Genomic DNA, 13,376 nt, shown 5'->3' with positions numbered 1-13,376 from the left:
CAGCAACATTACTTTTGATCACACATCCACACCTTTGAATTTTCTGTGTGTGTGTGTGTGTGTGTGTGTGTGTGTGTGTGTTATTAGGGAGCAATAGATTATTGCTGTGCAAATGTGTCTACTGTAAATTAAATAAAATAGAATTGCGTTACAATTTGTTATTTTCGTTGTATCCGAGAAATACAGCTCGAATACTCATTTTCAATAATGTCACATCGCTTCCTTGATTGGTCACCACCCCGAAGTGATGTTTCAAGACCTTCTCCTATTGGCCATTTGTAAAAACGGCGCTCGATGGCCGACCAACAAGCTTGACTGTGATTGGCTAAACCGGGTGTCTGTTTGGGTTTAGAAAAAAAAAACCCGCACCACTCTGCTGTAGCTGTCGGCCGCTGTCCGGCGTGTCTCGTTTACTGTGTGGACGTAAACGTTGTCCGCCGTGATCCAATTTGACCTTTCTGGTAAGATTTTGTTTCTTTTTAAAATTACGTCTTCTTCTCACCGTGCGCGAACCAAAGAAGGGGCGACGCTTCCTTGCAGGGGGTAAACAGATGCACGCCGACCCCTCCCGGATACGGCTATATTCTGGCGGAAAGACTGCGACAATGTAATCCAGCGGAGGAGGAGATTTACTGCCAAAAACAGCACACTCTACTCGGTTTGAAGCGTCTGGGGCATGCGTCTCTGAAAACGCCCGTCCGCGCTAGACGTAGGACGAAGACCCGCGAGTACGTCAGGCTCGCTCGCGTCAAAGTTACCCCTTGACACGGGTCCATTCCAGCAAATAGACGACACTCTCTTCCCTCCGCTGCGTGACACATCTTCCTTTTTCAAAATACTACATTCAAACAAAATGCCTTACAGTCCAATTTGTTTCCCAACAATGTGTTAATACCGCCGTGATTGTCTTACGTGTGACAAAACTTCCTCGTTTCATGTTTTTCCATTTCCATTGGGTTGGTCCAGTGAGTGTCCTAGAAATAAGTGACGTCACGCTGAAACGATAACTTGAAAATATTTTGTTTTTTTAAATCCGTAGAAATTTCGAATGGGCCTGTTAACTGTTGTAACTCCCAAGCCCCAATTTGGGAATGATTTATTGCAAAATGGTCCTACCTTAGAACAATTAACTTTGGCTTCAAAACAAGACATTTTTACCATCATGATCCAATACCGTGACTACTCGCTTCAATCAGGACATAAAAATAACCACCCACGAACCAGCCCTTGAATGATAATAATCCTAAATAGCATTTACCAGTCAGTATTAATCACATCAATATAAATCGAAATGTATCAAGTAAACTTAAGCGCAAATTTGGGCAACTGAATTCCATTACTTCGCTACAAGCTTTGATCAGAAAGTCATAAGGCATCCATCCAAGTGGTAGGAGTTTTCCTCCTGTAAACAGAATGTCAAATACTCCTGATTTGACATGGCAGAGCGACTGAGAAGATAGGCTAAAGTCATCCAAGTTTTCTCTAAACACATGAAACACAGTGACCCATTTGCTCGTGCTGTGTAAGAAATGAAAGTGAAGCTTGTTAAAAATCTGAACAAGTGGCCCTGCAGTGATGGTGACGTGTTATTGTTGTTGTTGTTTGTAGAGGATCAAGAGAGAGAGAGAGAGACTGGCCATGTTGACACTCCCCTCCAACTCGCTCACCCACCTTGTTTTCCCCATGGATGGTGATGCAATTTCCCCCGACCCCTTTTGTAGTGCACCCCCCCACAATGAGCCTTCACCACCACCACCACCACCATCACCTCCTCCTCCTCTCCTCCCCCTTCCTTCCATCACTCCCAGGTATAGTCACCACTCACAGCTACCCCCCAGTTTTTTCTACATGGTCAAATTAATTTATATACACCGGTACCTTGACTTAGAAGTGCCTCAGTTTATGAGTCTCTAAAGATATGAGCCGTTATGGAAGGAAGTGAACTTGTAGCACCATGAAGTACATAGAAGTTTTATAAATGGAAATTAGGCTCTTAGAGTTACAGTGTAACCTCAGCTTTACATGTTTGAATTTGAACACTTTTTGTTTTTACCGTGCACTTTTTCTTTTGTTTCCGCCTGCACTTTGACTGACAACACGCCATCATTTCAAGTGTGCCACGCTTTCTTTACCTCTGAATCCCTCTGGGCAGAGCGAGCGATGGAACGTCAGACCGCAGGAGGAGCGGTCGCATACAAGCAATCAAAGCTCAGGCCGCTCAGGTGGAAGAGATTGTGGAGACGCCGTCCACGTGCAATCCGTCCTCGTTCAAGAGACACGCCAACGATATGGTGCCACATTATACACTTTGTGTCTGTGTGTGTGTGTCTTATGTGTGTGCATTATCTGATGATATCATTTATTAATCTCGCTGTATTTGTTTTTTAGGTGCAACTGTCTCAGTCCAAGCAGCCAAGAGTTGAAAGCACATTTGAAGAAGAGAAGCAGCAGCAAGTCAGTTTGAGCTGGTTTTTTTTCCCTCTTGACTTTAAAAAAAAAAAAAAAAAGTCTCAAGCCTCTTTTAATCGCCGCAAAAATGTATTTGCCTAAATTTTCCAATCGTAAAATCAATGAAAAAATATTATAAACATTTGTCTCCAATTAAGATTTGTATTTTTTCCAAAGTATTTTCAAGTTATTTTCATCCTCAACAGGAAATACAACAACAACTTTAGGGAGAAAAAAAAAAAAAGAAAGCATTTTGACGGTGCATATCTATCCACGTAAACATAACGTGTAAACGCAACATAATGTGAACAGTCATCTCAAAGGAGTGTCGGGGTACAGCCAGCAGACAGTAAGCAACCATATACCAACATCCGAACATTAGTAAGGCTCTTTTAATCACGCGTAATAGAAAAGAATGAAAATGACTGTGTCGTCTACTCGTCGCTACATCTTCAATTAACTGTATTTATATCGTAGGATGGCTGTGATTTTAACACCGCAGCCGAGTTCCAAAATACGTAAGTGCGATCAGCCGGTGGCCATCTTCTCTGCTCGCGTCCCTCCCGCGTCTCACGTCTCGCCTTTTCTGTCCTTTTATTCAAGGGAAAAGGACTTTGCAGAGGACCAAGGCGAGGGTCCGCTGGAGAGTTTGGATCGGACGACAGCATGCCAGGCGCTGAGCCGTGCCGCGGATGTGAGTGGCTCTGCCCCCGCTGGGTGGCTGATGGGCCCCCTGTTCCAGTCCTTGAAGTCCAAGATGGCCAGCTTCACGGAAATAGTGATGAGTCCCGTGAAGCTCTTTCAGGATAAAAACCTTTCGACTCCTGAAGTTCAACCGGACAAGACCGGCAAGTCTTCGGAAGCTCACCGCGAGCCACCGGAAACTGGCTCGCGGGAAGCAAAGGAGAGCTCGTTCACGTTGGTGCTACAACCTGGAAGTGACTCTTGCCATTCTCGGAGACTGTTTAGCACGTCGCCTGACGAAATACAAGTGCCTTTTCCAGCAAACCAGGAGCTCCCACTCCTACAGGAACCCACCGTAAAGACAGCCGACATTATTGAGAAGGCCAAAGTGTCAACGCGGCTGAAAACCCGCCCAAGAAACCTCAATGTGGAAAAAAGTCCGCCCTTGTATTCCTGCCACGTCCAGCTGGATCATCTTCACTACGTCTCTGCCGATGTCAGCCGTCATGAAACGAACCACGTGGACGGCACTCGCCATGAAACGAACTCGGGTTTCGTGCGCTCCAAAAGGACGCTCAGCACTAGAGTCCGAACGGAGAGGAAAAGACTGAAGTCGGAAACTAAAAATGGAGCCGAACCCCCGCCACTCAAACAGAAAGTGCCATCCGCACTTTCGGACGGCCACGAAGCGCTCAAACGTGCCGCCAAGTGCCGCAACGTCAAGCGGAAATTGCTCAGAGACGAGCACGATGACGCCAGCGGGAAGACAGTGAAGTGCAAGTCGGTGGAGCCGACGGAGCCGCCCTCTTCTGTCCACCTGCCGGCGCCCGCCGAGCTGGCAGCTCGAAGCGAGGGTGCCCCCAACGTGGGACGGGGAAGACCAATAAAGAGACCCGCAAAGGCTCCCCGAGGTGAGCTACAAGCGCAAACCGAAAAGCCTCAAGCTCAAATGTCCACAGAACCGTTTTACTTTGAAATGACTCCTTTTGAAGGGAAGCCATTAGAATGTAGCAACCCAAATCGAGGCGGCGATCAGGATGCCACTGCTTCCAGGTTACGCAACGTAAAAGTTAACGGGAAGCAGCCCCGAGGGGATCCCCGGTCCAGGAAGTCTCGCTTCAGTCGAACCCACGCGCACAACGCGACGCCCTCGGCCACCGCGAAGGACCTCCCGACGCCTACCACCCAAAGCGGGTTGGCCGGCCACCTGTTGCGCAGATACTCGTGCCCGGATATCCCTTCGCTTTTTGCCTCGCTTCCTCGCCAGCCGCCGCTCACTTTGGTCCCGGCGCACGACCCGGCGGGCTCGCGACGCACCCGCCGCCACACGGTGAGCTGCGGGGAGGTGGAGCGAGAGATCGCTCCGCTGTGCCTGCGCAAGGAAGTGTACCCGTCCAGGCGCTCCTTCCCCTGCGACGGGCAGAACCTGCCGCCCGCCCTCCTGCCCAGCTGGTCACTGTCGGCGCTGGCGTCCCGCTTCCTGTACAGCCCCCTGGCCTTCCTGTCGGGGGGAGGCGAAGGCAAAGAGGTGACCGCCGGCATCACAGCGTCAAGCCAAGCTGCCTCTGTGTCTGCTTCTTCGCCGAAAACAGACTCCTTACTTGGCGCCTTTGAGGCCTGCGCCAGGTAAACTTCTATTTCTTCCCATATCCCACCCATTAAGGTAACTGTTCAAAAGGAAATTTAAATAATTACATTTATTCATTTGATCAATTGAATGACCATTACCGAAACCCTTTTTTTTTTTTTTTGGGCAACTTAAAAAAAATTTAAGTTACAAAGGGAGGTGTTAATTGACATTTCTAAGTATCATTTTTAAATGAAATACAATACTTACATGAAACATAAATGTTGATGACTATCAGTGATCAAATATTATGCATAATGTTCTAAATCAATAAAATCCTAATTTGCCTAACAGCAGTGTAGTAGTCCAAACTTTTTGAAATAAAAATAACGAATGATTAGATCAAACAATTATGTGCAAGAATGTTTTTAAAAAAAGTCGATAAATCAATAAAATTATAGAAGTAAAACTTGATGAATAAAGTGTATTTGATACAAAGTGTTTCTATTCAATAATATCTTAATATTGTTCATTTTTTTGTCAAATACAAAGAAACTTTGAAATAGTATATACAATTAATTAATAACTTGGAATGGGAAATAAGGTAATTCAGTGAATTCATTTAAAAACAATAAAATCTGTGATATGAATTCTGTTTTGTACAATTCTATGATAATTACTATTCAACAGCGTCAGTGCGTTGGCCGGTGGAAGTGACAACAGGACGCCCGGCAAGGCGGAAGAGGACGAGGACACGGAGTCCTCCGGTCACAAGTTGGATGAAGCCACGGTGGCACAAAGAGAAGAAAAATCTCTGTCCGACTCTGAGCTCAAGGTAGGCGCGTCCGCCATCTTGATTCCGGGCGTCGTGGCGCAGCGAATGAACACACGTGCCGTCGTCCTCGCAGGAGGCACCGAAACAGGAGAATCCCGGCAAGGTGTCATCCATCCGCATCCGCAGGGCGCTGCCCAAACCTCAGAACAACCTCACGCCCATGGGCCTCCCCAAAGCCATCAGGTGGGTACGCAATGCATTGTGGGACGATGGGATGTGGGATGTGATGAGTTTGTTTGTTTTGTTTTTTTTTTTTTGTTTTGGACAGGCTGAAGAAAAAGCAGTTCAGCTTGGAGGAAATTTACACCAATAAAAACTTTAGCAAACCCCCTGAAAGGTGAGCTCACACTCACACCACTAAGACAATGAATGTTCAATCTTGGTATTGTATGAAGCAGGGGTGTCAAACAAATTTTTGTCGTGGGCCACATTTTAGTTACCGTTTCCCTTGGAGGGCCGTTATGACTGAAACCATATAAAGAAGTCAAGAATAATGGTTCACTCCACTTTTGTTTATGTTACTGTCAGGACGGGTTTGGTTACAAGAAAATGCTTACAATATCCTTCTTATTTAATACAGATCAGAATTTGATATTTTGGTACAGATTTTAGCTAGCATCATGGAAGTTCACATGTTTGATTTGCTTTGGCGGGCCACAAAAAAATGAGGTGGCGTGCCAGATCTGGCCCCCGGGCCTTGAGTTTGACCCCTGTGGTATAAAGTAGCAACGACAGCTTGGTTTAACCGCCGACGGGCTCTTTTGTGCTTCAGCCGGCTAGAGACCGTCTTCGAGGTGCCGCTCAGCCGCCGCGACGGCTCCGAGTCCCGCTTCGGCCAGCGCCGCCTCAAGCGCTTCGTGGAGTTCCACGAGGTGGGCGAGGCCCGGAAGCCCAAGAAGGTAGCGGCGGGCGGCAGCAAGGCAGGCGCAGCGTCATCCCGCACAAGACGGGGGGGCTTCGCCAGGGATGACGCCGGCCCGTCCCTCCTGCCGCCGCCCGACGCCGACTCGCTTCTGTGCGCCAAGCTGAAGCAGCTCGACTTGTGGCTTATCGGCGACCAGTTGGATGCCGCGTCTTGACTTTGTCGGGTTCCCCGAACGCGACGCCGTAGCACTCAAGTTGCTATGGTTACAAGAGGACGACAGTTATGGCAGCTCTTATTTATTACGGTGCAACTTTAGTCTCGTGTTGCTGTTGTTCGTTTGTGCGTGCGTTGTTTTTGTTGCCCCCCCTGAACGAGGCAGCCTTAAACCCATCCTTGCTGTTTCTTTTGTATACAAGAGTCCAAGTTTGTTTTTTTTTTTCAGAGCATTTATTACAATAACAGTATAAAATGCACAACAGGCATCAAAATAAGAACACAAAAACGCGACTTGTTTTGTGAATAGTGGCGGCTAATTTATTAACTTTTTCTACAAGTTGGGTACTGAATATGAACACGTTGAGGATTTGTCATGTATAAATGTTGTGTACTTGGTTTTATACGCGTAGATTTACAAATGTCTTTGCAATGGGAAATAAATAAATATCATCATCTGTAGGAGTCACGCGTTTGTTGCCGCCCACTCAGTCTTGCAGCGTGACCACGTACGAGAAGAGCGCCATGAGCATTGGCGCCAGGGCCAGCAAGGCGAGCCACATGACAATGGAGAGAATGGCCAGCTTTTTGGCGCGGCGCGAAAACCTGATGGATGCCGTTGGGTCCGGCTCCGTCTCGGCCTGTCGGGGAGAGAAAAAAAGACCCGTCGGTCAAGAGATGACTACCCTTCCGCCCTCCCCTTTTGCATTACAGTAAGTACACTGAAAAAAAACCTATTTGAAGAAATTATCATAAAAATAAAAAATGAGCCACAGAATACAGTCATTTGTTTTTATGATTATCAAATATTTTCACACATCATTTACACTAATACGTATACATTTTTAAACCAGTCTTCAACTTTTTTTTTTCCTGTTAGATTTAAAAAATAAGACTGGTCACCAGTTATTTTTAATCATAGATATCAGTATTTTTTTTATGCTGATTGAAAAAAAAAATTTTTTTTTTCTTCGAGTTTTTCAAATATTTTTATATTTTTAAGTTTGACCTATCAAAGCTTGTGGATTTTTATCAAGCATCATTTATAGAATGACCACCTCAGAGTCTTCGTTTCCTTTGGAGGTCCTTGCATTATTACATACAAACACCAAATTAATGCTAACTAGTCTTTAAAATCAAACCAACTGTTCAACTATTCAATTTATTTTAAAAGTGTGCTTGGAAACACAAAATGTTTACCTTCGCGGGCCACATGAAATAATGTGGTGGGCCGGATCTAGCCCCCGGGCCTTGAGTTTGACACCTGTCGGACTCATTTATTTTCCAATATTCTCCTCGTGTGCGTATATGTACCTTGACCGAGTTGATGAGCGCTTTTATTCCGATGCAGGAAATGCCGCAGATGATGCTGCAGACGGCCAGTCGCCGGTGATGCTTGTCGTTGCAGCACGCCGCCGCGCCGAGGCCGCGCTTCTTCGCCGCCGTGGTCGTGAGGCCCTTCTGCGGGTCCACGGAGCCCGGCACCGTTTTGAGTGGCATCTCCTCATCCATTTTGATGCAGGTGTGATTTGAGTGGGACATGTCTGCAACCACAAGGTGAAAGACAAACACCAGTTTTATGGCTTTTTAACTTTTGTTCCCGACTGATAAGCTTTGTGTGCCAAGATAAAAGACACGATAAGGTAAGTGAAAACGCCTGTCACTGTCAAAGAAAAAAAAATGGCCTCCCAGCGCACTTTGGTCTGCTGCCTTGTGAATGCTACTGACGAGTCTGAGCACGTTCGTGGAAGCACATGGTAACTTCTGTTTTGTGGGTTATTTCAAAACCCAATTCAGAAGCAGTGTGGCGCAATAGGCCTGCCGTGTTTTTTTTTTTTTTTTTTTTTAGTAAGACACAAAAAACAGCAACAAAAAAGCCTGACAAACCAGTTGAATTCCCTTTAATGTCTCAATTGAGCCAAATCTGTGTTGATCCATCTGTCCAACTGTCTCTCTGACCGCTTACCTGCACGCCTGCTTATTTATCATCAGGTGCTGCTTTCAGGGACAGTTCGAAATTTGGGCTTTCCTTATACAGTAGCGTTCAACATGTTCTTGACTTGAATGTTTGTTTGTTTGTCTATGTACATAAGTCTATCGATCCATATATTTAGATTTCATCTTAGTTTTACTGTTTGGTGCTTTCTACCATCTTTGTTACTGATTTATTGCTTTATTGTTGTATATATGTGCGTTTCTCCGTGGACAGCACTTTGTATGCAGCGATGGCTGTTTGAAAGTGCTCTATAAATACAGTTGAGTTGAGAGTTGAGAATTTCTCTATTTATCTGGTGTTGACTTGAGGAAGAGCCTCAAGTTCCAAAATATGCCTCTGTCTGTCCATCTCCATTTATTTTATCTCTGACATCTGACTTAAACATCCCAGATTGAGAAAAAAAAAACACACAAGCACACAAAGCAAAAATCCAGACCAACCAGTTACGATGCCTTTGAAATCTTGCCTTTGTGTTGCAGAAAATGACAACAAAGTCAAAACTGAGAGGAGTTGTGGGTGCCAATGAAGTTTAGGTACATTTAGTAGCACACGGGGCCTGTTAGTCATTTGTCCTACACATTCTCTTTCTTCTCCAAAATGACAAACGGACTTATAAATAGCTTCAGTAAATCGCTCGTTCTTACTTGGAAGCAGTTGGGGTTGTGTCCTCCTCCGTCTCCCCGTTGTCAGCGTTTGTCAGTGTGATTCCGGTTAAAGGCCTCCATTTCTTGTCATGTTGAGTAGGAGTCAAATGCTGGATTGAACTTGTCAAGCAAAGTGTACTGGGAATGCCTGAAACTGCCACTCCCCATTTACTGTTCAGGATCTCTCTCTCTCTCTCTCTCTCTCTCTCTGTCACATACACACACGATGTAAGACTTGTCTACGGGCTTCCTCTTGGGCCACGGAGGTTGAAGGAACTGCAACCAAGGTGTGTCGCGGCGCCAAATAACAGCTCGGGGTGAATCACATTCCAGTCGACCTCGTTTTTGAGTAAACACGCGCACTCGTACGCGTGAGCACGCACTTCTGTCCGTCATTCCACAGTGAGTGTGCCCGCCTGTCTGTCTGTCTGTCTGTCTCTCACTCAACTTAAACTTCTGCTTCGTGTACTGCACAACAGTGTCAACTCCACATAGACAACCCGAGCATCATCAAGCACTTCTGGAATATGTTTTCAAACCTTTAAGTGGACCAAGTTAGTTTAAAAATGTGTCTATGTTTGCATATATCTATAATATATACATACATATGACTAGCTTGGGCCACTTCAATGTCATTTAAAAACTTGACCAGAAGAGTGTGATCATGTTGTTGTGGAGTACACGGCAGTTAGTTTTTGTTTCATTGAGAGAAGTCGGACGTGCTCATGTCCCCCTTGGTGTGTCATGAGATGTCAGTGACATCACGCATGAGCTGGTCAAGCACATGCTCCCATCTCAGGCCTGTCGTCAGTGTTTGTGTGCGTGCAACTTGAAGTGGTCCACACAAAGATTGACTGGTCAAATGCTTTTACATTGTCATGTTCGCTTTTCAAGTGCTTTTACTTTGTCATGTTCGGTTTTCTGTCCAATACATTGTTCAACTTGAATTTGAGTCTTTGCCTATCATGACCAAATCCATCAAAAAACTCACTTGAAGCCTTTTCAAAGACTGAAGTCTTGAGCTCAGACTTGCGCTTCAGTCACATCAGACACTCTTTTCACTGTTCCCGTTGGTCTCCGTATGACTCGAAACTCCAGGAAGCGAGCTTTTGGGTCATGTGAAACCGATGGGAACAGTGAAAAGACTGTCTGATGTGACCCAAGTGCAAGTCTGAGCTCAAGACTCAAGTGGGACTTTGAAAAAGTGCTGCAATGCCCGCCCCAAACCACACCCATTTGACATCCACCAATCGCGGCGAGGCCTACATTTGCATAACCCAAACACAAATTTGCATAACTATGCCCATTTTCCAAGTCCTGACCAATCAGATTGATCTAAATTTGCATAACCACGCCCTAAAGAGCTGCCAATCAGAGAACGCCTAATTTGCATAGCCACTCCCCATTTTCACCAATCACAGTGTTATCATCATGTTCCACCCACTTTCACAGCTATCAGCGAATCATCAGCCATCATTCCAGCCAGGCCAGTGAGGCCACACCCACTTTCCTGGATTTTTCTGCCTGGAAAAAAAAAATTGGAAAAAAAAAAAAAAAATTGGAAAATTAAAAAAAAAAAAAAATTCAGAAAAAAAGTTTAGAAAAAAAACAGAAAATAATTTTGTTTACTTTTTTTTTTTTTAAGTTAGATTGTGGTGATGTGTTTAAAAATGAATTTGAGTTGAAGTGTTCTTTGTAATCAAGCTTTATTTCTTTTGCAGAGTAGACAATCACAAAAGCAGAGGAAAAAATTGCAAGTTGGATGGCAATCTGCTTGTTGCTGGGTGGCGAAGTGGTCAGCTCTTGAGCAGAATGTGGGACAGGTGTGTTGACCTGAGAGGAAAGGCATCCGTGAGTTACACGCAAGTCAATTTCTTGTGCAGACAAAGATGTGTTGGGCATGAAACTTACCAGGGAGAGACACTCTGTGTTGGGTCTTTCGATCATGTTTGCTGCTGCCTGGGGGAGAAAAAAAAAGTCAAAAAAGTCGTCATGATGGTGCATTAAATGTCTCCGACTATTCAGGCTGGCCCACAGTTTGACTTGAGCACCTTGCGAATAACAGGAAGAAGAGCAAAAAGCGTTGCCTGCAGGTCTGTGCTCGTAGGTGGACTCTGGTGGTGAGCAGGTTACTCCCTCTTGTGGCACGGAGGACCCAAGAACAATCTTCCTTCAACTCTGAATAATGAAATGAGGCTTGTTGAAATGAGACTTCTAACCAGCTCGGTTCGCCTGATCACCACGTGAGGTCTTTTGCCATTCGGCCATTGTGCTGCAAAAATGTTGAAATTTTTTGATGTAGTCAAAGGCAGCCGACCATACGAGGTTTTGAAGGTTAAAAAATAGAACATAAATGGTGAGGCGGTTGGCGTCTCGTAGGCGATGTGACGGCACTCTAACCTCACCCATAACCCGTCGACCACGCCAGTATTTCCTAGTGCCTGCCTTCAGAATGCCATCCTGAGATCAGTGTAATATGTGTAAAGAATAAAGTATTCACGTCCTTGATAGCGTCTGCTGTGTTGGGTCTGTTCCAGTGACAGACTGAGGCTGCTGTTGTCGTCTTCTCTGATCAAAACAATGTTGTCTTTTCCTCTGATCAAAACAGTGTCCCCCCCAAGCGGATATTCCACGAATTGCAACTTATTAAAAATATTCATTCCGTGTGTTTTGTGCATTTTTTCTCTTTTAAATTTTTCTGCGGGCCTGATCAAACCTTGCGGCCGGTTCCGGCCGTATGTTATACACCCCTGATGTATAGTAAGGCGTTTTTAGCCGAAAAAAACGACATAGTATAGTAAGGCGTTTTTAGCACGAAAAAAACGACATAGTATAGTAAAGCGTTTTTAGCCGAAAAAAACGACATAGTATAGTAAGGCGTTTTTAGCACGAAAAAAACGACATAGTATAGTAAAGCGTTTTTAGCCGAAAAAAACGACATAGTATAGTAAGGCGTTTTTAGCACGAAAAAAACGACATAGTATAGTAAAGCGTTTTTAGCCGAAAAAAACGACATAGTATAGTAAGGCGTTTTTAGCACGAAAAAAACGACATAGTATAGTAAAGCGTTTTTAGCCGAAAAAAACGACATAGTATAGTAAGGCGTTTTTAGCACGAAAAAAACGACATAGTATAGTAAAGCGTTTTTAGCCGAAAAAAACGACATAGTATAGTAAGGCGTTTTTAGCACGAAAAAAACGACATAGTATAGTAAAGCGTTTTTAGCCGAAAAAAACGACATAGTATAGTAAGGCGTTTTTAGCACGAAAAAAACGACATAGTATAGTAAAGCGTTTTTAGCCGAAAAAAACGACATAGTATAGTAAGGCGTTTTTAGCACGAAAAAAACGACATAGTATAGTAAAGCGTTTTTAGCCGAAAAAAACGACATAGTATAGTAAGGCGTTTTTAGCACGAAAAAAACGACATAGTATAGTAAAGCGTTTTTAGCCGAAAAAAACGACATAGTATAGTAAGGCGTTTTTAGCACGAAAAAAACGACATAGTATAGTAAAGCGTTTTTAGCCGAAAAAAACGACATAGTATAGTAAGGCGTTTTTAGCACGAAAAAAACGACATAGTATAGTAAAGCGTTTTTAGCCGAAAAAAACGACATAGTATAGTAAGGCGTTTTTAGCACGAAAAAAACGACATAGTATAGTAAAGCGTTTTTAGCCGAAAAAAACGACATAGTATAGTAAGGCGTTTTTAGCACGAAAAAAACGACATAGTATAGTAAAGCGTTTTTAGCCGAAAAAAACGACATAGTATAGTAAGGCGTTTTTAGCACGAAAAAAACGACATAGTATAGTAAAGCGTTTTTAGCCGAAAAAAACGACATAGTATAGTAAGGCGTTTTTAGCACGAAAAAAACGACATAGTATAGTAAAGCGTTTTTAGCCGAAAAAAACGACATAGTATAGTAAGGCGTTTTTAGCACGAAAAAAACGACATAGTATAGTAAAGCGTTTTTAGCCGAAAAAAACGACATAGTATAGTAAGGCGTTTTTAGCACGAAAAAAACGACATAGTATAGTAAAGCGTTTTACACACGAAAAAAACGACATAGTATAGTAAGGCGTTTTTAGCACGAAAAAAACGACATAGTATAGTAAGGCATTTTT

At 44.1% G+C, this 13,376-nt stretch overlaps 2 protein-coding genes across 4 annotated transcripts; one reads left to right on the top strand and one right to left on the bottom strand.

Annotated features, from left to right (window-relative positions):
• The first annotated feature begins 66 nt into the window (after positions 1 to 66).
• On the top strand, positions 67 to 6,837 carry prr14 (proline rich 14). Of its 2 annotated transcripts, XM_019895980.1 has the most exons (10): positions 67 to 461; positions 1,609 to 1,808; positions 2,153 to 2,291; positions 2,389 to 2,454; positions 2,926 to 2,966; positions 3,052 to 4,758; positions 5,390 to 5,534; positions 5,608 to 5,717; positions 5,803 to 5,871; positions 6,307 to 6,837. In XM_019895980.1, exons 2-10 carry the CDS (start codon positions 1,639 to 1,641, stop codon positions 6,611 to 6,613), a joined length of 2,754 nt encoding a protein of 917 aa, XP_019751539.1. In that variant the 5' UTR covers positions 67 to 461; positions 1,609 to 1,638; the 3' UTR covers positions 6,614 to 6,837. The 2 variants fall into 2 exon arrangements, with proteins under 2 accessions (XP_019751539.1, XP_019751547.1); XM_019895988.1 differs by lacking the exon at positions 1,609 to 1,808.
• An 81-nt stretch (positions 6,838 to 6,918) lies between these two features.
• LOC109531642 (transmembrane protein 265) lies at positions 6,919 to 9,518 on the bottom strand. Of its 2 annotated transcripts, none has more exons than XM_019896060.1 (3): positions 9,253 to 9,518; positions 7,927 to 8,162; positions 6,919 to 7,253 (listed from the first exon to the last, which is right to left on the bottom strand). In XM_019896060.1, exons 2-3 carry the CDS (start codon positions 8,152 to 8,154, stop codon positions 7,101 to 7,103), a joined length of 381 nt encoding a protein of 126 aa, XP_019751619.1. In that variant the 5' UTR covers positions 8,155 to 8,162; positions 9,253 to 9,518; the 3' UTR covers positions 6,919 to 7,100. The 2 variants fall into 2 exon arrangements, with proteins under 2 accessions (XP_019751619.1, XP_019751612.1); XM_019896053.1 differs by having other exon boundaries at positions 7,927 to 8,156; positions 9,253 to 9,511.
• Positions 9,519 to 13,376: the final 3,858 nt, after the last annotated feature.

The sequence above is a fragment of the Hippocampus comes genome, unplaced genomic scaffold (genome assembly GCF_001891065.2).
Source record: "Hippocampus comes isolate QL1 unplaced genomic scaffold, H_comes_QL1_v1.1 scaffold10, whole genome shotgun sequence".
Classification (NCBI taxonomy): Eukaryota; Metazoa; Chordata; class Actinopteri; order Syngnathiformes; family Syngnathidae; genus Hippocampus; species Hippocampus comes.
This window is presented reverse-complemented; position numbering and strand designations above follow the sequence as displayed.